This window comes from Trichosurus vulpecula, chromosome 9 (genome assembly GCF_011100635.1).
Source record: "Trichosurus vulpecula isolate mTriVul1 chromosome 9, mTriVul1.pri, whole genome shotgun sequence".
Lineage (NCBI taxonomy): Eukaryota > Metazoa > Chordata > Mammalia > Diprotodontia > Phalangeridae > Trichosurus > Trichosurus vulpecula.
The window spans coordinates 64,894,715-64,921,659 of NC_050581.1; the positions used below are offsets into that span (position 1 = coordinate 64,894,715).

The 26,945-nt window shown below is 36.8% G+C and overlaps 1 protein-coding gene across 1 annotated transcript in view; it reads left to right on the top strand.

Moving 5' to 3' along the window:
* The window catches only part of KIF27 (kinesin family member 27), a 131,852-nt gene that overhangs the window by 87,886 nt on the left and 17,021 nt on the right, over positions 1-26,945 (top strand). The window contains exons 10-14 of the mRNA XM_036738847.1: positions 1,355-1,552; positions 2,762-2,878; positions 19,797-19,973; positions 20,627-20,842; positions 25,036-25,242. Of these exons, the coding sequence (XP_036594742.1) occupies positions 1,355-1,552; positions 2,762-2,878; positions 19,797-19,973; positions 20,627-20,842; positions 25,036-25,242 (915 nt within the window). The remainder of the gene's footprint in view (positions 1-1,354; positions 1,553-2,761; positions 2,879-19,796; positions 19,974-20,626; positions 20,843-25,035; positions 25,243-26,945) is intronic.

The following is a 26,945-nucleotide window of genomic DNA, read 5'->3' on the forward strand; positions in this document are numbered from 1 at the left end:
CTGACTCCTTGCTGGCATTGTAAAGGCCTGGAAATGTTAGCAAGTTTTGACATTTTTTAAGGATAATGCTTGGTGCATTGTTTTTATTTGTTTGAGAAAGGGATGCAATATTTTATGTAAAGGACATGATATAATGTGGCATAGAGGGGAAGCTGTAGGATGTAGTGAAATGAGGACTGGCTTGAGAGTTTTAAGTTCAAACCCTAATTCTATTTAAAAAAATTTTTATTAACATCTTTTTATATCACTTGCATTTTCCAATATATTCCTGAGAACCATCCTTTTTAACAAAGAATTAAAAAGGGAACAGAAACTACCAGTAAAGCAAAACTAACCAACATTTTATGCAATATTCTGCACATGTTGTCCTTGTCCTTTGCAAAGGTGGGGAGACGCATTTTTCAGGACCAAACCTGAATTTGTGTATTCACTTTCCTTCTTTCTTTCTTTCCTTCTTTCCTTCTTTCTTTCTTTCTTCCTTTCTTTCTTTCTTTCTTTCTTTCTTTCTTTCTTTCTTTCTTTCTTTCTTTCTTTCTTTCTTTCTTCTTCTCTCTCTCTCTCTCTCTCTCTCTCTCTCTTTCTTTCTTTCTTTCTTTCCTTCTTTCCTTCTTTCTGTCTGCCTTCCTTTCTTTGTTTTCTTTCTTTATATCTTTCTTTCTCTTTTTTGTCATTTATCTTAAAATAATTAGTAAAGTAATTATTAGCGTTGATCTTCAACATTCTCATAGAAAATGGTTCCAGGTTTATTTACATTTGCAACTAAGTTTTATTTTGGTTGAAAGCATATTTTACTTGTAAGAAAGTCTATAGAATTTTTTAAAAATTATATTAGGACTCACTTGACAGAAGAACCACATTTTTAAAATGATCATTTCTTGCTATTTTCATATGTTCGATTGTTAACCATTACGATTGTATAGTCTTCTCACATTAATACGTATATTAATATTAATAAATTAATAATTAAAATGGAGAAAACTGTTATATGAAAGGATTACCCCTTTGCCCCTTCTGAAAGTCACATTGGGTTTTTGACTGCCATTTTCGTAAATCTGATGAAAAGCTATATCTGTATATAGAATTCTTGTTCCTTGTTATAGTAAGTACATTATGTGCAACTGTTTTTCTTATTCTACAAGGGAAAGAGGAATAGAAGAGGAAATGGGAAAAATAAAAACTTTTAGTTTATAATCCCTTTGTGCAGCTATCAAAATATAAGAAATTTATTTAAATCTAGGAAAAATGTTCATTTTGTTAGTGAAATGGACCCCTTAGGTTTCTTGATAGAATTGGGTAGATACAGCTGGCCCATTTTTCCATCACACATATTTTTCAGTATATTATGTGATCGTAGGTCTTACAGAAGAAGCAACAGGATACTAAGAAGCTGGCATCACTGTCTGCCCAAAATGAGAAACATGCCTCTGAACTTGAACAGAATGTGGATCATATGAAATATCAGCAAGCACAGCTACAGAAGAGACTTCGGGAAGAAAATGAAAAAAAGAAGCAACTGGATGCAGAGATTAAGCGAGATCAACAAAAAATCAAAGTAAGAAAGCTTCGTTTATCTTTGATGAGAGAACATGCCGCTGTTAGTGTATCCTTTTATCCATCATGATAGGTAACTTTCTCAGGTATCACTGATGAGCTGTAGTTCTTTCTGGACCAGAATTTGCCCTCAGCAGCTCATGAAACCATCTTTTGAGGTGAGGAGAAGTTGCTATTTTCATTGGTGATGAAGTACTGACAACTAATGAAATCACTGTTCTTTTCAAGTTTAAGTAGAAATTTTATGTGTCTTCGGTCTTGTTTCCAATTTATATTATTTGTTGAAAAAAATTTTTATTAATGTTCTCAGTTTCCATTGCCCTTCTGCCCGTCATGTTCCTGCAAAACTAGAGCCATTATTCTTTTTCTAAACAAATAATTTACAAGAATAAGAAGAAAGACAATCAAGCCATTTTCTTAAGTTCACAAAGTAGGTTGGTACTGGAGCCAGAAATGGAATCCAGGTCTTCTGAGCTTATGTGAGGAATTTACATGTTTTGAAAATTTTAAATAAATAAATTAAATTTTTAAATAAAATTTAAATAAAGTAAAAAAAATTCATGTAAGAACTGATTTCCTTTTGTAATGCTATTTTGTCTGTGTTTTCACAGACTCTATAAATGACTTTATGCAGGTTGTACTTACATTCTCTCCCCTTGAGAACACTACCTGAGGATGTTAGTAAATGAGTTATAATTGCTTTACATGTTTTTTAAGATTAGGATCTATCCTAGACACTTCTGACTTCTCTTTTTACAGTCTAACATTATAAATTTTATATATGAAATTTTACCATCATCTTTGCCATAATACTGTGGCATCACCCACTTAGGGAGATCTAAATTAGCCAGTAGATGTGGAAGACATCTTTAAGCTAGCATTTGTAACTACAGACTTATAGGGAAGGCATGTGGGCCTTATGGTTAACTCAGCTTCCCAGAAATCATTTCATTCTCTGAAGTGGAAGTCTTTCTGTTAGGCTAGGTCTTCCTTCTTAACTCTATTGTACTCTAAACACACATGGCTAATCTCTGACTCTATGAGTCCTGCTGTGTAGTTGTAGTTTTCAGTCTTCTAAAGTAATCAGCTCACCCCACCAAAAGCTAAAAAGTACTTAGAAAATTTGCCTTGTAGTTGTTTGATAATAATAATAATAAGCTGCTAATCAAATGAAGTTATCAAAGGTATTTTCAATCCTCTTTTTATATAGGAGCTTCAGTTAAGGACAGAGCAACAAGAAAAGATGCTAAAAATGAAATCTGAGGAGTTTGATGCATTTAGGAGGAGAAAACAAAAGAGTCCTTTTGGAAACATAGACCAGCTCCAGGTATGTCCATTAAACTTTCACCTGGTTGATTCATTTGTTTGTTGCTTCGTTGCTTTGTTCTTCGTTGTCTTGCCAATTTGAAGATGTTAAGTAAATAGAGGTGAAAATTGTTGTGCTCAGCTTAAAATTTGAAAATCTTGGATGGACTATTTACTCTCACTTAGCCTGCAAAATTTCTGTTAAAATTTTTGGACCGCTGAAAACTACTTTTAATACTTAGGAAAATGCTTTTCCTACCTCTGGAGATGGATGTTTATTTGAAAGCTTTTTTGTACATAAATGGGGCAGCTTGTTATAATAACCAAAATAAACACAATTTTATTTCAGTAAAAAGGTAATTGCACATTAAAAATTAGAGCTCTGCATTTCCAGTTTGTTTAGTCAGATTGTATACTTTGCATGCCTTTTGTGTTATTTTTATATATATATATATGACAAAGGACTTCAAAGGCATTTCTTACTGAAAATTAAACTAGTTTCAAATTTAAAAAAAAAGCATTTTCAAGCTTAAGCCTACAAGGACATTTGTAAAACTATCTTCTTTTTCCAGTAGGAAACTATAACACTTAAAATAAAAACTTAATCTTTTTTCCTAAAATTTTATATATATATATATACACACACACACATATATACATATAAATAGTATATATAACATATATGTATATGTCTGTATAAAAGTAGGCATCTGATAAAAATGTACTCTCACATACTTATTTTATCAGCACATTTCATAGTTGTAGCTACTCTCCAGGTAGACCCAGTGCCTAGAAGTCCATCAAAGAAGCTTCCACTTTCCCATGCCACTCCTACATAGGCAGCATGGGCAGAGCACACCGTGGCCCTCTTTGCAAATTTGACTTGATGAACCTGAAATTTAAACTTGGACATTTCTTACAAGTTTGCACTAGCTGTGTTGGAAATGCCAGGTATTTATTTACAGATATGTTTTAGTGATAGTTTTTGTCTTTATATTTCAGTCATTTCTGGGGGGGAACCAACAACCCTACCCCTCTAGACTGAGCCCTTGCTTATAACAAAGAAAAATAGTTGAGCAAAACCGGCTGGTATTCTGACTGCATCTGACGGTTTGTGGCTTCTGCCTGGGTAGCCTTCTTTGCTGCCATGGGGGAGAAAATGTGTCTCATTATCCGATTGCTAGGACCATCGGTGGTTTTTTGGTAACACCATAGCAGTCTTTCCATTTATGATGGTGTTCATTCATTTCTGTTCTTTCGATTGTATTAACATTACTCTGCGTCATCCTCCATTCACACGTCTTGGGGAAGCTAGGTGGTTGGTGTAGTGGGGAGAACACCAGACCTGGAGTCAGAAAAACCCAAGTTCAGATCTGTCCTCAAGACCCTGGACGAGTCATTTCACTTCTTTTTGCCTCAGTTTGCTCATTTGTAAAACGGGGATAATAGCAGCATCTGCCTCCCAGGATTGTTGTGAGGATCAGATGATGTCTCTATCACTGTGGCTGTTGTTGTCATTATCTTCCCATGTTTTTTCCAGTCCTTCAAATGAATAGTTTTTTTCAAGTCCAAACTCACACCTTTATTAGCTCTGTGACCCTGGGAAGGTCACTTGGGTTCTGCCTGCCTTAATTTCCTCATCTGCAAAATGGGGATAATTACAACGCCCACCTCGTCGTGAGGACACTCTCAGCACGGGCCCGGCACATAGTGAGCCCTATATGATGTTAGTTACTGTTTATTATTGCACAATGATGATAATATGCCATTAACTCATATGTCACAGCTTTTGACCATATCCCACTTTTCTCCAGTTCTTTGCTACTACAAAGAATTCTGAAATGCCATATTGTTCTAAAGAAGGAAAAAAAATGGTAAAGTAAAAAAAAACTCATAATTGTAAAATTATTATTCGACCATATACAAGTGAAACAGATTAAAATCCAAATACAGACTCAAATAATGCAGAATATTTTGATGTACAGCCAAACCTCAGGTAACATGTTTTTATAAAACATAAGAAGAATTTTCTAGAAATGTGAACTTTTGGAGTTTGTATTTTGTGGTATAACAATATTTTGAGGAAAACCTTATGAACCAAAAATATGAATAAGAATAATAGTGCCTGAAATGTTACCATAAGTGATGGATAGAAAATTTTCATCAAAGATCTCTACTTATGCCAGTGGTGGGAGAATCAATTAACAACTTAATCTTTTCCTCACATTCAAATAGATAACAAATAAATGCTAGCCCTAGTACGTAATGCTTCTAAGAAAGAGAGGCCCAGCCCTAATAGTGAGTAGTAGGAAGGGACATCACATTAGGGCTGGGGTGAAATTTAACCCTTGCGTAGTCTGCAACAGAAGGAGAAATTGTTTCTGGCTACTATCCAGGGGAAATTCCAGTTCTGATGCCTAATTTATTAAGGATGTAAGCACTGCTCAGAATTGTTTTAGCAAGTAGATATAAACCAATTTTTACTTAAATTTTTGATAATGACCAAGTGGTCAAATCTATAATTATGGCGAGTTGGACTTATGTCTAAATTTAGGATTTATAAAATCCTTTTCTCTAAAAAACTTGAGGTAGAAGGGAAACTTGCCATACCAGGGTTCTGGGTTTGCATTTATTTGGGGAGGGGAATGTTATAGTATTTAACTTGAAATTTATGCTGGGAAAATCTTTCCATTATTAAGGCCAAAGGGTCAATCCCTCCTTCTTCCTAGGAAACTTGCTAGCCACAATGTGTCTGAGGAAAGTTATTTTAAAAGAAAATAAAAAATGTTCAATGAAAATATTTGCCACAAGTAACTTATGATAATCAATAACCCCAAATATACCACAATTTTTTCAAATTTATTATAAACTTGACAAATATGATCATTTCCATATATAAGATCAGAAGAGAATTCTACTTAAAATTGTGAGCATCTATGATGCACGGCTTGTTTTTTTATTTATAATAAATTTAGCAATCATTCCAATACTATGCTGGTTGTATGTGCTATCTTCTGTATATTTTATAATTTTTACATTGCTACTCTTTTATTTTCTTGTATTTTTGGTATTGATAGTACTATTCTCCAATAGCTTTTCCCCCCTTACTGACATGGATGCCCTTCCTTGTAACAAGTATAGTCAAACAAAATGGATCTACACATTCACTGGCCATGTTAAAACAACATATGCCTCATTCTGCACCTGTAATCCGTTGCTTCTCTGGCAAGAGGTAGGAAGAAGGATTGATTCATTTTGTGTCTGGAATCATGGTTGTTCATGGCATTGATAAGCGTTCTTAAGTCTTTCAAAGTTGTGTTCTTTTAAAATATTGTGATCATATAAATTGTTTTCCTGGTTCTGCTCCTCTCACTCAGCATCACTTCCCAAGTCTTCTCTGAATCAGCCAGCCAGTAAACATTCATTAAGCTCGTCTTATGTGCCTAGCACTGTGCTGAGCACTAGAGATAGAAATACAAAAAAAGAAGAGTCCTCACCCTGAAGGAGCTTATAGTCTAATAGGGAAAGTCAGCATGCAAAAGGAGGCTGACAAGGCAGGGAAAGGAAAGACATCCGATGGCTGGATGGCACAATGGAAACATCCAAAGAAGAGAGTGCAGTGGGTTGGAAATGAAACTGTCTCTTTTACCATTCCTTATGGCACAGTAACAATCAATTGCATTCACATACTAGAATTTGCTTAGCCATTCCTCAGTTTGCTAAAAACAAAAGTGCTGCTATTAAAGTGTCTTTGCACGTATAGTTCCTTTCTCTCTTTCTTTGATCTCTTTGTGGCATAAATAAGCCTAGTACAATTGTGGTTGGGACAAAGGGTATGTAACCCAGTTTATGGTTTAGTGACTTTGGGGGTATAGTTCAAAATTGCTTTCCAGAATGGCTGGACCAGTTCACAGTTCCAATAGTAGTGCATTTCTGTGTCTTTACTCCTCAGGTTTCTCCAAGAATTGTCATTTTCCTTATTTGTCATCTTTGCTACCCTGCTAGGTGACATGAAGTCTCAGAGTTATCTTAATTTTCATTTCTATTATTATTATTTGGATTTTATTTATAGATTATATTTCTTCTTTTCAAAGGTGTTTGTTATTATACTTTGACTTTTTATGTATTAGAGAATGGTTCATTCTTACATAGTTTAATCATTTCTTTATATATCTTGGGACATTAGATCTTTATTAGAGAAATATGCTGCAAAGATTTTTTTTCCATTTAGCTATTTCCCTTCTAATTTTCATTGCACTGAATTTGTACAAAAGTCTTTCAATCTTATGTAATAAAAATTCTCCATTATATTTCCATTGATTCTCTCTCCACCTCATCAAATCAACAACTTTTTCCCCATCTATAGTTGTGCAAGGCATTTCCACAAACAGCATTTTTCATTTAGCATCATAGTCCCTGGCAGGATTCTTAGGCCAACGTATGATACAACATGCAGGGTATCTATATTTTGTCTTTAACTCTAGCTTATATGATCAGCCAGCCTTCTTTCCAATCATACATCTTTTTGACAATGACTTTTACTATTCTTCTTGCATACAAATTTTCATTAGTCATAGGCTATACCCCATTTACCTACCATGTATCCTTCATTGCCATTTGACTAATCCACACTTTTGATTATTTGGAGATGATGAGATTCCATGATTCACAGCCGTAGAGCATCCCTGGAATTCGCATTAATTGTATTGTTGCTGTTGTTTTAAAGAGCAGTTTGTGTTTGAATATTAACATCAAGATGATAATCAGAAGATTGTTTTTATGGCTGCATCTTTCAAGGAATCTTGAATGGTCTCAAGAGAATACCTCTTTGGATGTGGCCTTTTAGCAGATTCCATCTTGCTCTGCTATATCGTCAGCCACTGAGGTGATGACTCTCTCCCTACTCAGCCAGGCTAGTCCTCGGACAGCATGCTCACTCCACAGCACAGACCAGGCTGTAAAGCACAGTAAGACCTATCAGAACTAGCTTCCCCTCTTCTGGTAGGGATACATACCTCCTCACTAAAACATTCTCCTTGATGTTAAGAAAACAAAAGCGGAATAAGTATTTGAGTAGTTTTGCTTTCTGTTTATTATCTGTTTTCATTGTCATTTCTTCCCTAATTGTCACATGTCACATATAAGTATGCACTGGATAGAATTTCAAAAAAATATCAGTGTGTTCAACTTATGGTTACCTTCTTCTTCCAGTCCTACCCTAGCCCCTTGGGTATTCTGATGTCATTCATCATGAACATCCAACTCAATGGAAGTATGTTAGAGCGTTACTTCTGGCAGACTGGGTGTATTCTAACATTTATTACTAGGGGTGCTATCTTGCTATTTAGTTAAATATGTCTTACTGATTATGCCAGTGTAATGGTTCAAGAAGCCAGATGATATGTGAACTGGTCCAAACCTAAAAACTATGTCAGAAACTCAGATGTGCAAGCTTTTTGGTCGATTTGCACAGTTTGAAACATTTCTCTAAGTAGAATTTGGTCAGTTTTTGCTCTGTATTTCTGTTAGGATATATGATTTCTGTGTATATCTCTTAGGATATTGGATTTCTTTTAGGATGTATGACCTTCTAGGTGTGTGCATATGTGTGAATATAAATTTGTTTTACTTCAGAGAACTGGGTTGAATTAGTGAATGGCCCATAATTCTTCGCATGTCCAATTCTCAAAGTGGGAAAGAACTTTCAAGGTCATCTTGAAAAGAAAACTGGTGGAAAGTGACTTCTCCAGGGTATCATACACAGTTCGTGGCAGAGCCTTATCTAGAACCATGGCTGATTTTTTTTTGCCTGGGAACTCTTGTTTCCATATGTCCATATATGTTTATATGCTGATTTTCCCACAGGCCTAACATTCTCGTGTAACATACATACTTCAGATTCTTTATGTCATTATGTTTAGATTAATAAAATGTATTGAACAAGAATGAATACATTATGTAGCCCTGGTCATTCTATTAGTGAAGAGAGAGAAACCAAACAATGGATCATCAGTTCTATCTGATATAAATTGTGTCATCATGGCTAAGCCTTACTATCTCAGCAAATTTCTCAATGCATCTGAATTTGCTTAGTAGTCAGCAGAGTATAACTAAACTGATAGTGTTAATTTCTTAAAAGTTCACCAGTTTTTAAATTTTATTAATGCCTTTTGCTTTGATATACCACATTCAAAGAAAACCAGGTAAACAAAACCAGTCATTACAGCAACTGTGTTTGATAGTGGATGCACCATTGTATACTCATAGTCCTTTATCTCTGTGGAATGCCAACTCTGAAGTTAGAGGACCTGGATTCCAGTCTTGACTCTGAATTCTTGTTTGCTTTGGGTAAGTCAAGATCTTCCCTGGGCCTCATTTTCTCATCTGTAGAATGAGGGAGTTGAACTAGATGACTTCTGAGGTCCCTTCCAATCCTACATCTAGGATCCTATGATATGTTCTCTTGAACTAAGATTGGGCATGGTAGTTATTTAAAGTTTGACTGTCTTTCAGTGTTATTTTCATTTATATTATATTATCATAGACATTGTTCTCCTGGTTCTGTTTGCTTCCTTCTGTACCACTTCATACAGGTTTTTCCATCCTTCTCTGAATTCCTCACATTTGTCATTTCCTACAACATAATAGTATTCTGTTACATTTATATCCCATAGTTGGTTCATTCCCTCAGGGGTACCTAAAATACAGCTATGAATATTTTGGTATATAGGAACTGTTTCTGTTTTTTAGTTCTTGGGTATATCTTAATAGGGGATTTGCCAGGTCATAGGGTATGCATAGTTGAACAATTCTTCTTGTAATTCCAGGTTGTTTTATAAATTGGTTGGACCAAGTTATGGAATCAACCATTATATCGTTGTGGCTATCAATTTTTTTAAAGAAGCTATCAAATAGAGCAGGAATATCTTAATAATTCCGTGGGCCTAAAACACATGTAATTTTGGGGGTGTATGTACTATGTTGTGCAAAACAAAACAAAAATTGGGAATCATGTAGAATGGGATAAGTACTAGAAAAGTGGATGTGGGTGAATGATTTTCAGAAAAGATTGAAAAGTATGAATTTGGGCTTCCAGCCAGGATGGCTGCCTAAATAGGAAGCAGATTGCCCTGCTCTCATATACCTACTTCAGCAAAAACCAAAATCACCGCTGTAGCACCAGTGTGATACTCACAGCACCTATGGTGGCGGCTATGAACATGCTGGTGTAGTTCTGAATTGCAAAGTATAACAGACTCTCTTCATTGAAGGCGAAACCAAAACATTTATTCGAACACCAGAAAGCCAAATCCATCATAGCAACAAAGAAATCTATACACACTAGCCATGCAGGGGGCACCGACACAGGCAAAATGCCCCTCTCTCACCCACGCTAGCAGCTGCTCTCCCTGCCTCTTCTCTTTCTCTCTCCAAGCTGCAACAATCTTGGACTTCTTGTTCCACCCCTTCCTGCCCCACCCACTCATCAAGCTCCTCCCACCACAGGCAGGTCACATGGGCCTATTAATGGATGGGAAAGATCTTCCCATTTACATTATGTACATTGTAACCACTAGATCAAATAATCAAGAAATCCAATGGGAAATTACAGTAAATGACAATTTCCATCCCAGAAATGTACCAGAAGTTAGCCAGGAGCCCAGATATAATAGGAAAGAGAACTGTCAGCAAAGCCAATGCTAACACAGACAAACAAACTAGCAGCCTTCTAACAGCATCAGAGACAGGCCAGATGTATCTATAACCTGCAAGTTTCTTTGTCCAGATGCAACAAGGGCAGAAGCTCCCCCTTCTCTGACAAACCCTGGGAACTTCTCAGGCCTTAGGGTGAGGACCCTTAGAAGTCCAAGGAGAGGCACAGCAACACTCAGACTGGAATAGCCCTGTGGCTCTCCAAGGTCCCTGGTACTCTATCTATTGCTCTAAATCTTAAAGATCCCAGCTGGCCTAACCCTGAAAGGTAGAGGTCAGCTTTAGAACATAGGTGACCAGGGACCATACCAACCCAGGCTTAACACCTCATCCTAAAGCATGGCCGGGGACAGAGCCTAATCTGTGCATGGAGCCCTAACTCAGAAACCTAAAGCTAATGAGATTAGTAAAAGAGTAAACGTTGACCTGTATCCAAAAAATATTCTAGATCTAGAGATCCCCCAAAAGAAGCAGCAGTAAGTAACTCCACATCAATTGCAAGCAGTGACTCAAAGGGAAAAATGTATTTTCCACAAGGACTATGTGAATATTCAGAAGAAATGATATTAAAAAATGAAATGAGAACTGGAGAAAACAAAAATTAGGAAACTAGCTTAGAAGAAAAAGTGGTAATCCTTAAATAACCAAGTAATCAGTGACTTCATGAGACAAGAAATACTAGAACAAAATAAAAAGATTTTTTAAAATAGAAGAAAAGGTAAGATATATGATCTCAAAAAAGTTAAACTAGAAAACAGATCAAGGAGAGAGATAACTTAAGAAGCCATTCAACTCCCTGAAAACCATGATTAAATAAAACAGAATACTGTGTTTCAAGAAATCCTGAAATGATACATGCCAATTAAAATTTCCCGGACCTATTAAATCTTGGAGGGCAAAGTGCAGATAGAAAGAATCCACTGATTACTTCTTTTTGTTTTCACTGATTACTTCTTGAAAGGAACTTCAAAATGAGAAGTCCCAGAAATGTTGTTGTCCAAATCCAGAGCTCCCACATCAAGGGAAAAAAAGTGACAAGCATCTAGAAATGGTCAGTTCAAGTGCTAAGGAACCACAATCAGGATCATAGAAGATCTGGTAGCTTATATTATAAATAAGAGGAAAACTTGGAATACAATATTCCAAAAAGAAAAAGAGATAGGCTTATAACCAAGAATAACTTATCCTGCAAAGCTGACTATAATCCTATAGACAGAAAATGAACCTTTAATGTAATAGAGGATGTTCAAACATTTTTGATGAAATTCCCAGAGCTGACTTGGAACTCTGAAATAGAAACACAAGAGTCCAGAGAAATTTAGAAAGGTACATTTATTTGAGCAATTAGATAGAGCTATATGTGGTATAGCTATATGTTCTTTCTCCACTTTAATCGGAGAAGCTAGTGCTTCTTTAGAACTTTTTTTTGGAGGGGGGGGAAGGAGGGCAATTAGGGTTAAGTGACTTGCCCAAGGTCACACAGCTAGTAAGTGCGTCAAGTGTCTGAGGTCAGATTTGAACTCAGGTCCTCCTGACTCCAGGGCCAGTGCTCCACTCACTGCACCACCTAGCTGCCCCCTCTTTAGAACTTGTACTGCCTTTAGAGATCCTTAAAGGGAGCTAAAAATATGAAAAACAAAAGAAAACAAAAAAAAACCAACAGAAGAAGGTAGATTGGTTTTTTTGAATGTCTGAAGAACAGCAGAAAAAAATTATGGTAAAAGAATATAGTACTATAGAAAGAAAAAAGAAGCAGGGGTTAGAACTTGCTATTTCTCATATTTGGATATACGAGAAGAATATGCAAATATGGAAGAAAAGGTGGAAGAGAGGATGTTAGAAAAACTTCTTAGCTGAAATGGACAAAGGAGGGTTAAAAACACAGCACAGTGTGATGTAGAAATTCATGGAACTCAACAGAGAAACAATGATGGGGCAGGAGGAGGAGCAACAAGAGAGAACAGACATGAGGAAAACAAACTGATCCTAAGGAGGAATTGAAAAGGGGAAGGGGGAAGGGAGTACTATAAAAGAGTGCCTGTGAACCGTGGAGCTGCTGATAAAATGTGATTTATGAGTGTGATGGAATTACGTCACATCATAAAAAATGGTGAGATGATTACAGAAAATCTTGAGTAACATGAGCTGATGCCGATTGAAGAGAACAGAACATTTCATACAAGGACAGCTGCACAACCCAACAAAGACCAAAACTTGAAAAGACTTAACTCTCATCAGTGCAGTGACCAGCCATCTCTCATATGGGAGGACATAGGAATGAAGCATGTTACACTCATGACAGAAGGGATGGACTCAAGGGACAGAAACAAGTGCTTTTGGATATAGCCATTGTGTGCTTTTGTTCTGCTTGACTATACTTATTGTTATGCTTTTTACTCTTTTGGTTTTAATGGGGAGGAGAGTTGAGAGGAAGAGAAAGCGTAATAGTGATGTGAGGGGGAAAAAGTGCTATTGAAACATTTTTAAAACACATAGGAGCAGACTCCTGAAAGAAGCATAGGAAGCAGGGTAGTTTTGAAAGTAACATGTGGAATTGTTTTATACTTTTTAAAAAATGGTATGAAATAGAGAGCACAATTTCACATGCTTTTGTGTCTTGCTGTAGGTGTGAAAAAGCCCTTTTTGGAATGTTTAAGTGCAGAATGAAAATAAATTTTTTATAAACATGAATTTTAAAAGCCTACATGAATTTGATGTCAATTTCTAGGAAAATTCTAGAACAGATTAAACAGATGGTTTGTGAGCATTTGTAAAATGTAATACTCTCTAGGAGTCAACCAACATGGATTTACTAAGAACACATAATGCCAAATTAAGCACATTTCTTCATTTGATAATTAATACAGGGGATGCCATAGACAACAGTGTTTGATTTCCAAAAAAACCAGTATCCTATGAAATCCTTAGAGACACAATGATGAAATTTGGGCTGGATGAGAATGTTAGTTGGAGAACCTGCTGGTTGAATAACTCTGTTTAAGAGAATGCTGTCTCAGTGCCAACCTAATTAGCAGAGCATTGTTTGTAACATTTGGGCCAAGTCCTCTATAGGTGGATCTTGGGTTTGATCTAAGAGGATCACTAGCCAACACTGTATTTCTCCTCTAGCTAGAAACTAGAAAAATGGTTTACTCTTTTCTCCAAGCTTTGTCCCTCAGGATACCTACCAGCTAGAGGCTCAAGCAGTGATCATCAGTCAAACCTCCCAGCTGTGTTTCTCTTCATCTCCCAGCAGTGTGAATGGTGTGATGTAGCTGAGCGGACACGTCTTCTGTGTTGACACGTGGAGGGCCTGCAGATCACCGACAGCTCAGATTACTGCTTTCAGCACTGCAGGGATATGTATGAGCTACATTAGCAGCCAGTTATTCCCTTCCACTAGCAGTTGACCTGATAGGAAGGCTCTGTCAGGAGCTCCAATCCTATCACTTGCACTTACTGCACTTACAGTTGCACTTACTGATTCATCCAGGCCTTAAGGAATTCTTGGCCACGAACCTCTGGAGGAAGTTTAACTGGCCATTTGCATCATCTACAGGGACACTGGTGCTCTTCATGAAGAAAAAGAATGGTGAACTCCACTCTGTCATCACTATAGCATTTCCTGTTAGTAGCTAATATCCTTTGTCACAGAACTTGTACCTTCTGAATCATTGGTGGCATGCCTGGGTTTTCACCATGCTGGACTTTCTGGGTTTCTTTCCCTACTCCAGGACTGTTGCCAAAGGGATGACTAGAAAATAGTAATTCAGACAATATGAATATGAATACTTTGAATTACTTTACTGCTCATCTTTTAGTAATTTGTGAATAATATCTTCCAAGACATGTAAGAATTGGGGCTGCATCATGAAATAAAAAGGATGCACTTAATATTTCTGCCTTTCTGTATTGGATTGTGAGGTTTTTATGCCGTAATACATGGTCAATTTTTGTGTAGGTGCCATGTGCCACCGAGAAAAAGGTATATTCCTTTCTGTTTACATTCAGTTTTCTCCAGAGGTCAGCCATATCTAACTTTTCTCAAATTCTTTTCATCTACTTAACTTCTTATTTATTTTTTGGTTAGATTTATCTAGGTCTGAGAGGGGGAGATGAGGTCCCCCACTAGTATAGTTTTGTTATCTGTTTCTTCCTGTAACTCCCTTACCTTCTCCTTTAAGAAGTTGCATGCTATAATACTTGGTACATGTATGTTTAGGAATGATATTACTTCATTTTCTATGGTGCTTTTTAATAGGATGTAGTTTCATTTCTTATCTCTTTTAATTAGATCTGCTTTTGCTTTTGCTTGTCCGAGATCAGGATTGCTGCCCCTGCTCTTTTTACTTCAGCTGAAGCATAATACGTTCTGCTCCAGCCTTTCACCTTTATTTTGTGTACATCCCTCCACTTCAAATGTATTTCTTGTAAACAACATATTGTAGGATTATGGTCCTTAATCCACTCTGATATCCACTTTGAATTTATGGGAGAGTTCATCTCATTCACATTCACAGTTATGATTATTATCTGTGTCTGTCTGTCCATCCTATTTTCCCCCCTGTTTATGCTTTTCTCTCTTTTCTCCCTTTCCCTCCTCACTAGAATTTTGCTCTTGATCACCACCTCCCTCAGTCTATCCTCCCTTCTATCAGTTCCCTCTCTTTTCTTCACCTTTCCATCCTACTTCCCATAGGGTAAGTTAGATTTCTATACCTGATAGTGTTATTCTCTCTTTGAGCCAAGTCTGATGAGAGTAAGGTTCAGATAATGCTCATCTCCCTCCCTTCTTTCCCTCTGCTGTAATAGGGTTTTGTGCCTTTTCATGCTTGGTAATTTACTCTTGTCTGCCTCCTTCTTTACTCTTCTCCCAATACAATCCCTTTTCACCACTTAGATTTTTACCATCACATCAAAGTCAACTCATACCCAGCGCCTTCTATGTGTACCTCTTTAAATGGCATAATAATGATCCGGTTCTCAGGGGTTATGAGTGTCATCTTCCCTTGTAGAAATGTAACAGTTTGTCCTTCTTAATAGCATGTTGTTGTTGTTTTTTCCTGTTTACCTTTTTATGCTTCTCTTGAGTCTTGTATCTGAAGATCAGATTTTCTGTTGAGCTCTGGTCTTTTCATCAGGAAGGTTTGGAAGTCCCCTATTTCATTGAATATCCATCTTCTCCCCTGGAAGATTATGCTCAGTGTCACTGGGTAGTTGATCCTTGGTTGTAATCCAAGTTCTTCTGCCTTATAGAATTTCATATTCCATGCCCTCTGATCTTTTAATGTAGAAGCTACAAGGTCCTGCATAGTCCTGAGTGTGGTTCCATGATTTTTAAATTGTTTCTTTCTGGCTACTTGCAGTATTTTCTCTTCATCCTAGTAACTTTGGAATTTGGCTACAATATTTGTTGGCATTTTCATTTTGGGGTCTCTTTCAGGAGGGGATCGGTGGATGCTTTCAATGACTATTTTACCTTCTGGTTCTAGGACCCTCAGGGCGGTTTTCCTTGATGATTTCCTGAAAGATGCTGTCCAAGCTTTTTTTTTCATCATGGTTTTCAGGTAGACCAATGATTTTTAAATTGTTTCTCCTGGATCTGTTTTCCAGGTCAGTTGTTTTACCAGTGAGGTAGTTTATGTTTTCTTCTATTTTTCATTCTTTTGTTTCTCTGACTGATTCTTGATATCTCGTAGAGTCATTAGCTTCCACTTGCCCAGTTCTAATTTTTAATGAATTGTTTTCTTCTATTAGGTTTTGTACCTCCTTTTCCATTTGGTCAATTTTACTTTTTAAGGAGTTGTTTTCTTCAGTGTTCTTTTTTCCATTTGGCCAATTGTATTTTTAAGGACTTGTTTTATACAGTCAACTTTTGTCCTTCCTTTTCCAAGCTATTGACTCTCTCTTGCATACCTCTCATTTCTTTTCCCAATTTTTCATCCACCTCTCTTATTTGACTTTTAAAATCCTTCTTGAGCTCTTCCAGGAAGGCTTTTTGGGGCTTGAGACCCAATTCATATTCCTTTTTGAAGTTTTAGATATGGATATATTGACAATGTTGTCCTCTTCTGAATTTGTGCCTTGATCTTCCCTGTCCCCATGATACGAATCTATAGTCATTGTCCATTTCTGCTTTTTGCTCATGGTGTTTGCCTATTTCCTAGCTTTCAAAGTTGAGCTGTCTTGCTGGAGCACACGGGGCACTGACCCAAGCTTCTTGTGCTGGGAGCCCAGGACCTGGTCACTGGCTTTGTGTTCTAGGGCTTCAGGTGCTAGCAGCTGGAGGTTCTCAGGGTTTGGCAGCTTACCTGCTGAGCTAGGGTCAGTAACACTGGAGCTCTGGGGGTGGGGATGGGGATGCCTGCTCACCTAGGCTTCTTTAAAGCATTTGAATGTTTGGCTCCTGGAGGATGTCTGCCAGCTTGGAGCTGTGCCTCCTGGAGTTGTGCTTCCTGGAGTTGTGCTTCCTAGAGTTGTGCTGAAGCAGCAGGAGATTTGGCCGCTGGAGAACACCAGTGCATGTGGTGGTTTCCTGAGCTGGTGTCTACCATTTCTCCTGCCAGTGGAGGCACTCAGGGGTTCCTGGTGTTGGCACCACCCTGGGGCTCAGGATCTCCCTCTGGTTTGCTGAGGTGGGGCTTGCTGCTGGCTTGTGGAGATGCCTCCTGTCCTGTACTGCTCCCCCTCCCCCAAAGTAAGAGGGGCATTTCCCATTAATCCTCCAAGCTTCCTGCACCCCATTTTTCTGCTGGCTCAGCTGTTCCAGGGTTTTTCCTGGAGCAGTATTTTCTGGGCTTTCAGAGGTCAATAAGGGAGGGTGAGAGTGACTTACTTCTTACTCCACCATCTTGGGTCCCAGAGAAATATTCTACTTGCTGGACTATTAAGAGCATTAAAATAAAACTCTAGTAGCAGCTGCTATAAACCTCTTCCCAACTTCATATGATCGTGGTGCTCAGTAGCCTTGTACAGACTTGTCTCCCTCTCAGATAGGGCACTGTCAAGGGGTGGTGGTGTACACTGACTAAAACCTGCCATTTCTCTACCTGCAACTGTTGAAGAAAGCAGCACAATTCTTCTGGCTTCATGATTTATTTAGCCATCACACCTTCAGCTAGGGTCCATAATTAATTTTCTATTTCTTGTCAACAAGCATTTAAGCACCTACTATGTGCCAGGCACTATGTGAAGCAAAGGGATACAAGAAAGGCAAAAAACAGCGTGTACTCTCAAAGAGCTCACCATTTAATGGGGGAGACAACATACAAACAACTAAGTACAAACAAAATGTTTTTGGGATAAATGGAGATAATGGAAGGCACTAGAGTTAAGCATGATCAGAAAAGCCTTCTCACAGAAGGTATGAGTTTAACTAAGACTTGAAGAAACTCAGCCTGTCTCCCTGTACTTATATCAGGCTGCATCCTACTGCCCATCTACCCACCCCATCCCCAACGTGCAGCCAGATAGAGGGAATCATTTAGTGCCTCATTACCACTAGGATAATTGATTCATCTTGTTAAATCTAATATTATTGTTATTTTAATTGTTATATAATAATTTGACTTTAATTCCATTAATGTTTGCATTCAGAACATACCACTTATTCAAACTATAGATTCCACTTTGATTTATTGCCACCCCTCATGTTTACTACTATTCAGTCAATTGCTACATCTAAGACTTTGAAACTGCCCAGGCCTTTAAGAGACTATCAAAAGGCTACAGGATATGTATAAACACACTACTGAACCCTCAAAGATCAGTGACTAGGCTTGGTTGTAATTAGTTAGAAACTACCTTGCCAGCTAACCCTTCTGGAAACTGAAAGACCAGGATATTGGTCCTTTGCTAATCACTCATGTAATAAGCTTACTACCTTTCAGCTAAAGCTCCTTCAAACTGTGCAAATGCACTTGGTCTTCTATTGGTTATTGTGATTAAATAAAGTTATTAGGTCTTATTTAAAGGGCTGTAAAGACTTTGGTCTCTACATTCCATGGCCTTCTCCAGTAATGACTGATGGCCAGGGTGGAGTTGATGGTTAGGAAAACATGGATTCCAGTATCATTTTGGTACAACTCCAGTACTTTGTGGATTGGAAAAGTTACAGGGCTTCCTCCCAAACTTCTACAGTCCTACATATTATTTCCATATCTGGCACTCACATAATTCTCTTATGGTCTAAGGGGTTGTGGGGAAGGGTTCTCAGAGGAAGGAGTATAGTATTGGGGCCCACTTCCTACAGATGCAGATGATAAGCTTAGGCATCATCAGGCAGAGATAACATATATGATAAATACCTATGTATTGTGGAATTTAAGGAATACAGATCTCACTGGCAGTGATAGATTGCCATGTATACTGCTTCCTTTTTAACCTGATTCCCTTACTTCTAGTTCCACTTCTTGTTCCTTAGATCTCCCTTTTGTTGTTCATTCTGGATGAACCAGGGTGATAATCCAGCTTCTGGGATACCACCTTTCATTTGAGTTGCCAAACTTACACATAGAACCTTAGCCCACAGCTCAGGTCCAACAATTTAATGTTTCAAGTGCATATTCCTATTGCTACAATTTCTCAATTCTGGAGGTCACTGGAGAACATAGAGAACATTTTCATTTTTATGCCTCTTTTATATTGACCTCTTTAAAATGGACAGGATTTTATCTTGTGATGATTTGCTTTTATTACCAATGAAAATAAGGGCATAACATTATCTTCTAGAAACTGACTTTAAGTATATAAAATTGTTACCCCTTTGACTTTAAGACTAATTTATTTTAATGTATATTTTTGAAAAATAGATCCTAACTCCTTTTAAATAGAAAAGTTTCTTTCAGATAATTAATGAAGAGCTTAATGAAACCCTGTAAGGTCAGAATTGGTTCGCATACATAACATGTTTACATGTATAACAATGTCAATAAATTGTTGTTGATGCTAATGCTGAGGGTTCATATTTTAAAAGAATATATATAAAATGTAAAAATGTGGTTCGGAATTGTGGGAAAAAGGTTTCTTTCATCCTAAATTTATTAACTAGAGCTACCACTTCATAATTCCATAAAATAATTCTTTTACTAATGACACTTAAAACTTTTTTTTAAAGTTTCCAGACATCTGAATTTATGCCACTCTGTAGATTCTGGTTTATTTTTGTTGCCAACCATTACACGAGTGAAAGTTGAAACAAATGACATGTTTCTGGATTTTTAATGCAGAAACTGGATGAACAAAAGAAGTGGTTAGATGAAGAAGTAGAAAGAGTTCTTCATCAGCATCAAGAATTAGCTGAGCTGGAAGAAGACTTGAAGCAAAGGGAAGCAATTGTCTCCAAGAAGGAAGCATTGTTGCAAGAGAAGAGCCACTTGGAAAGCAAGAAGTTGCGATCCAGTCAGGTATCTAGCTCTAGTTTGAGGGTTGTATAAACTGTGTCTTCTCTTAGAAGTGGGTCATCGCACGATAAAGAAGTGAAAGGAATAAAATTCTCATGTTCTCAACTTACTTTTTTTGCCATTTATTAAAATAGCAAATGGCCCAGTTTTTCAAGACTAAAGTTTATAAGCAAACTTGTGAAATATTGAATGTTCTCCTAGGTTAGTGGTTTGGCTGCTGAACTTTCATGGAAGTTTTGAAGGAAAAGCATCCCTAGAAGTTTCATAGTGAATGTTGGTTGTTGGGCAAAAGACAGTTGAAAATATAGCATAGGAATAACTACTGTCATCACCTGTCAGGACTCTCCTATTATTCTCTTTTCTAAGCTGTTTTTTTGTGGGAACCTATAAATGAGAGAGGTCTTCTGTAAGGAAAGTTTTCATTTTACAATTAATAAAATGTAGAGGGCCTTTACAGAAATTTTTAAGGCCCACCATTTGAAGTAGTTAATGGAAACATTTTTATAAATAGCTGTAACTCTTACCTTGATTTCATCTAATACCTATATAAAATGGAAACACACTTTCAGATTTAGTTTTTGCAACATTTTTATTAATACTCATATACACTTTGAATTAATAACTTTTTGAGGGGTGGGATGGGTTGTGTCTTTTAGGCTTTAAACAAAGATAGTTTGAAAATATCAACTCGCCTGAACTTGTTGGACCAAGAGTTGGCTAATAAAAGCATGCAGCTCCAGAGCATTCCAGCTGAGGAGCAAATAAAGAGTTCAGAAGAAGTCCAGGCTCTTCAGAAAGAAAAAGATCAGCTACAAAGAAGAAGAAATAGTATCGATGAGAAACTTAAAAATGGTAGAGTGTTATCCCCTGAAGTAAGTCAATACTCACTGGAACTGGAAGTGCTGTACTAATGCATAATTTAAATAATTCCTCAGTCTCTGTCAGGTAAACATAAAATCTGGTAAATTTTAAAATTCATTGGAATCTCCAACTGTAACAAATTCATCAAGTGAAATCAATTTAATACAGTAAAGCATGATTGTACACACATTGTGGAGTCCTCACTCTTAGAGCTTTATGGACATAGCTCTTGGCTGGCATTCCTAGGAATAGTAACTAATGCGTTCTCCATAGGCAAAGTGCACAAGCCTGTTCTTACGTGTTCAGTAGTATGTCCAGCCATTTACAGATATTCATATAACAAATTTTAGGTATAAATCTTTTTATTATGGACCACATTCCCTCTTTTCTCTTAAACATTTTAACCGTATAAATTATTAGCTGGCTTCCAAATTCCCAAGCAACTTCTGTCTCCTCAAAAGTTTTAACTGTTGATAAAAATATCTGTGACTTCCTTTACCAGAAAATCAGAAGTGGCTTTTTGAAGCAGACATTTCTCCATAAATACTTAAGTTTCTGTTTCCAGTAATAATTGAAAGACAGCATAAGAGATCCAAGAGAAGTTAAATAACTGGGAAGAATGAGTGATGGGGAAGCTTTTGGGATTTGTCATGGAGGGCTGTGGGAAAACCAAGGGAAGGTAGGGACATATCTGTGGTATAATAGACGTGCCAGTATGAAACAAATTATTTTATTGTAATTAAGACCATCTTTATTAGTAGCTATGTGAAAACATACTGATTGAGGAGTAAGTAGCTTCTGAAATACTTCAAGTCCACAGTGTCCCACCACATCCTCTGAAACATACAGCTTGGTTTTCTGTGAAAAATTGGGTAACACTATCAAATTAGAGCTCCATGCTATTGAAAATTAATAGGAAGAGCATAAAGAAAAGCAGAATTAATCAAATAAACATTTACTGAGAATCTACATTCCCAGAACCATATCAATGACCTATGGAAGAAACAAAACTATGAAACATAGTCTTGTCCCTTGAAGAGCTTCCAGTCTATCCTCCCTTCTCCAAATCTAAATAAGTTATGGATAATGACACAAATGATAAATTAGTGCCAAGGAATATATAGCAAGGCAGTGATTATAGGGCAATGCATTGAGCCAAATCTTAAAACAGGTAAAATGCTTGACTTTAGGGAGAAGGGTCTGCAGACAGCCAATTTAGGTAGGATAAAAGGTAAACAGTAATGAGGTACAACATGTTCATGCAATAGAAAGATGATCATCATACACAAATGCATATTAAGTGTTTATGTATAAGATATAGCATTAGCAGAAGGGGCATGATAGGTGGGAATGTGGGAAGAGAGTTAGTTGGTGGGGGACCTTAAATGTTAGGCTGAGGATTTAATTCATTGATAGGAGTCCACTGAATGGTGAAAATTTCTTGTAAAAAACTTAGGTGAAGTTCCAAATAGAAAGGGTGGAGGGGAGGCAGTGGTGTGTGTGCAGGGAAGAAAAGCCACATCATATTTTTGGTAGGTGTCTTGAAGCAACCCAGAATTTGTGTGGCCTTCTGCTGAGCCCCTTTCACTCTCTGAAACTTTATTAAACATGAGTTCCTAAAAACTATATTCTAGGTTAATATAATTATGCTTTGCTTTATACAGCTTTAAAGATGATGTACCTGCAACCCATCCTTTTCTAAGGATGCCACTACTGCCATATAAACTGGTCAGTTGAAGATCATAAATCATGTACTCTACTTTCTAACATGATACAAGGCCGCCACTACCAATATGCCTAGATGTAGGCTGTCTTATAATTTGGACAACTCCTCATTTATTTAAAACTATTTCAGAGCATAATTTTTCTTCTCAAAATAATTATTTTACCCTTATAAGTTTTCTGGTTGGATTGCTTCATGTGAAGGATAAAATTCTAGTTACCTCTTCTAGTATAGGATGCCTAACAGTTTGGACATTGACAGATAAGCCCTCTTTTATTTAAAGACTTTATTTAAAGTATTTGAACTTATTTAAATTATCTAGATAAGGCACATAAAGTCAGCTCTTGACTACTGCATGTGTATACATCTCCTTGGTGAATTTCCATGACAAAAATTTTTTATCACTACTTGGATTCTCCCCTTCTACCTAGCATCTATTTATTGAAGCTGCTTCTCTCTCCTCTGGGTCAAGGTATACTCAAGAACTGCATACACTTTAAATCCATAGAACCTTGTTGTTCATGGCCTTCAGAGGTGGAACTACTTCCTGGATTCACAAGGCAGAGCCCGGGAGGGTGGACCAGCATTACCCCAAGGCCGCTTTGTGGCCTGGATTTGGATCCTAGTTTTGACCCTTGTGTGGTCTTGGACAAATCATTTCACCTTTTGGGACCTCATTTGTAAAAGGGGGATCATCAGCATCCAACTTCCAGCTTTACCAGGTTGTTTAAAAGTGCCATGAAGTGTGTGTGGCTGAATTGTTATATTAACCCAGATAAAAAAAACATGAAGACATTTCCTACAAAATAACATGCATTAAAAATACAAATGATTTTTGTATTATTAACTGATTAGGCTATATCCACACCATGTTCCATACAGATTTAGGAATTTAGGTGATTATGCTAAAAAATTTGCCCTTTCTCATGAATTTTTAAAATACATTCTGATGATGACATTATTTTGTTCCCTGTGGGATAATTATTCAAACCTCTATGTTGATATTTAAGTGACTCTTTAGAAAAATAGAGTGAATACTGAACAGTGATTTTTTTCGACTCATTCTCTCAGGATATAGTTTAAAACTGTGTTGTAAGAAGAGGGTCTTATTCAAACATCCAGTGGGATAGATTATCATGTATTTTCCTCTGAATAAAGTTCTAGATGTCAGCATACTTTTTCCCAGCTTGATGAAAAATATTTCGAATTCTTCCTGAGACATATGATGACATTCTCCCCCTCTCTATCCCCCTTACATACACACACATGCATATGTAAGTGTCAGCAATCTGGAGTAGAAGTCGTATTCTTCGGGTCACAGTATATAAATTGGTGCTATTTCAAAGACATATCAAGATAGTTGTCAAGAACTTCTAAGACAAAAATGATTGTCAATAATGATTCCCAAGGTTTTCCTTTTGTTAACCGCGTTCTTACATTTCCTCTCCCATCATATCCTAAAGATTAAAAAAAAAGCCAAGTCCTTTATCATATACTAAGTCCTCATTGCTGCATGATGACTGGTCCCATCACTTTTTGGCAAATAAGAGGAAAGAGAAGTCAAATTTTATGTTCTTGGGCTCAAGATCACTGCAGATGGCAACTGCAGCCACGAACTTAAAAGATGTATACACTTTGGAAGGAAAGTTATGGCAAATCTGGATAGCATATTAAACAGCAGAGATATCATCTTGCCCACAAAGGTACATATTATAGTTGAAACCATGGTTTTTCCAGTGGTAATGTATGGCTGTGAGAGTTCAACTATATAAGGAAAGTGGAGTGCCACAGAATTGGTGCTGTTGGATTGTGGTGCTGGAGAAGACCTTTGAGAGTCCTTTGGACAGCAAGGAGATCTAATCAGTATTTAAAGTAATTAATTCAGACTACTCATTGGAAGGACAAATACTGAAGTTAAAATACTTTGGCCACATGATGACTCTTTAGAAAAGACCCGGATATTGGGAAAGATTGAAGGCAAAAAAAAAAGAACAGGATGGCAGAGGAGGAGATAGTAGATAGTGTCATGGAAGCAATGAACATGAGCTTGGAAAGACTTTGGGAGATAGAAGGGCCTGGTATCTATGGTCCACAGGGTCATGAAGAGTCAGACACAACTGAATGAACAAGCAGCTGCTTTTTCTTTTTCCCTTTCAGTATGTTCCCTTTGATTTCTACTTATTAATACTCTACTTAGCTCTTATGTCTTACCTTTTCCATAGTATTTTCTGATCTAAATCCCACTACAGAAAAGAGAATGTGGACTTTAATGACACTCTACAAGGCAGAAAGGAAATAGTGCTAAACCTATTAGGAGAAACTAGAGGTTGGTGAGTGCTGTAGTTATCAGGTATTTTTCTTTCCACAGTAGCATATATAGTCGAAATGTTTTTCTGTGTTGGACAATGAGACTGTGATGAGGCCCAACAATAGAAGCTTTTCTTTTGAAATTCAGTGGTTCCTATTGTGTTTTATCTCTAGGAAGAACATCTTCTTTTCCAGCTTGAAGAAGGGATTGAAGCACTGGAAGCTGCAATTGATTACAAGAATGAAAATATCCAGAGTCGTCAGCATTCACTTAGAGCCTCCTTCCAAATCCTGACCCAGAGTGAGGCACATGTTATGGAAAAGCTGATTTGCCTGACTCCTGCTGAGATCAGAGCTATTCTTTACAAATACTTCAACAAGGTTCGTATTTTAAGTGACTGAACATTAACTGCAGTTAATTTTTAAATGTATAGTTTATCCAAAGAAACATCAACCAAATTATTCAGTTTGAATTTTTTTTTTCAAAAAGGATAAACTACATTTTATCAAAAGCCATTATCATAGTCCTTACCTTGGCTACCGATTTAAGCATTGCTTCGTAGTGAAATCATGATTCCCTCCCCCCTTGCTCCTGATTAAGCTGTTAATGTGCTTTATCAATCTAAACATCATGAATTTGTAAGATCTTATATCTTTTCTATTTTTATCCGAACTGATGTCAAGGTGCTATTGGGGGCTTTTTGGAAATAGGTATCAAAGGATTGGCTCTTTGTAGTAAAATAAAAAACCACACAGATTTGGACTTTAAATCTGAATTAATGACAAATAGGGCACTTGACCAGATTCTGGCTCTTTCTTCTCCCAGTAGGTAGACATTAGGATGAGATTTAGAGTTGCATGTATTATAATAATATATTTCAATTTTATTTGAATATATATAATCTTATTGCTATTTTATGTGATTGTATAATTTGAACATTTTAGTATATCCAAAAAAGTTTCCCACCTCTCTCCCATTTAATTACAAACTTGTAAGGTTTTATAATATTTTTAAATCTCCTATTTTATTTGATCTTTTCTTACGAGGGTGTATTAATATTAAGTTTGGAATAAAGCCACGTAACATGCAAAAAATATTTTTCATAACAAATGTAATGATTAAAGTTTAGAACATCTAGTGTTTTCAATGTTATTATAGAAAAGGACTTTATTTAAAAATATTCTAGTAACAGAAAACAGCCTAGAAAAACCTAGTGGCAAATGAGTATCAGTTGATCTTGTATTTTGCTATAAACCCTTAGTAAAAGGTACATTAGAGAGTTAACAACTTCCCATCTAACCATAGGTAATACTACTACTTGGGAGTGCATGAAAGGAAGAAACTCTCTTTCTGGAAAGATGTTATTCTTTAATGACTAGAGGATAAGGGAGGCTTTCACTAAAGTTATTCTGTGATGCCCCATGAAAGCATGGTAGTGACACCACAGTGCTGCCCAATGACAATTTTGATGACAGGTTTGCTCAAGCTGGAAAGGCTTTCACAATGGATTGTATCCCTATTTTCCAAGGACCAACAAGATAAGTTCAGCAAGCCAACAAGGTGGATACCAGATGATTAATCTTTCTGGGCACAGCAATAGCCAATGGTGGGCAATGTACCCGTGAAGATGAATTATGAATATCTGAAACACTGAGAAGAAGTGGGGAAGGCCTCTAATTTTTGTTAAGGGTCTAGAATTTCAATTTTTGAAATTACTTCTAGTTCGCTACTGCTTCCCAATTTCTAACTTTCAATTTTTCTCAATTAGACAAAATTGCAAAAGTATGTAATTTTTAGAATATAAGCCTTTAGGAGGATTCAGAGAGGACTGCCAAAATTGTAAAAGAACCGCTGAAGCCATCTAGACCTAATCAAGATCCTTTCTACAGCATAACTAAGAAGTGGTCATTCAGTCTTTAAGACTTCTAATGAGAGGAAATCATCCATCTCCCAAGGCAGTCCATTCCACTTTTGAATAGCTGGTTGTAAGGAAATTTTCCTTTTAAAACTAAAATTTACTTTTCTTTAACTTCTACCTATTGTTCCCTGATTCTGCTCTCTAAAGCCAAGTGGAATAAATCTA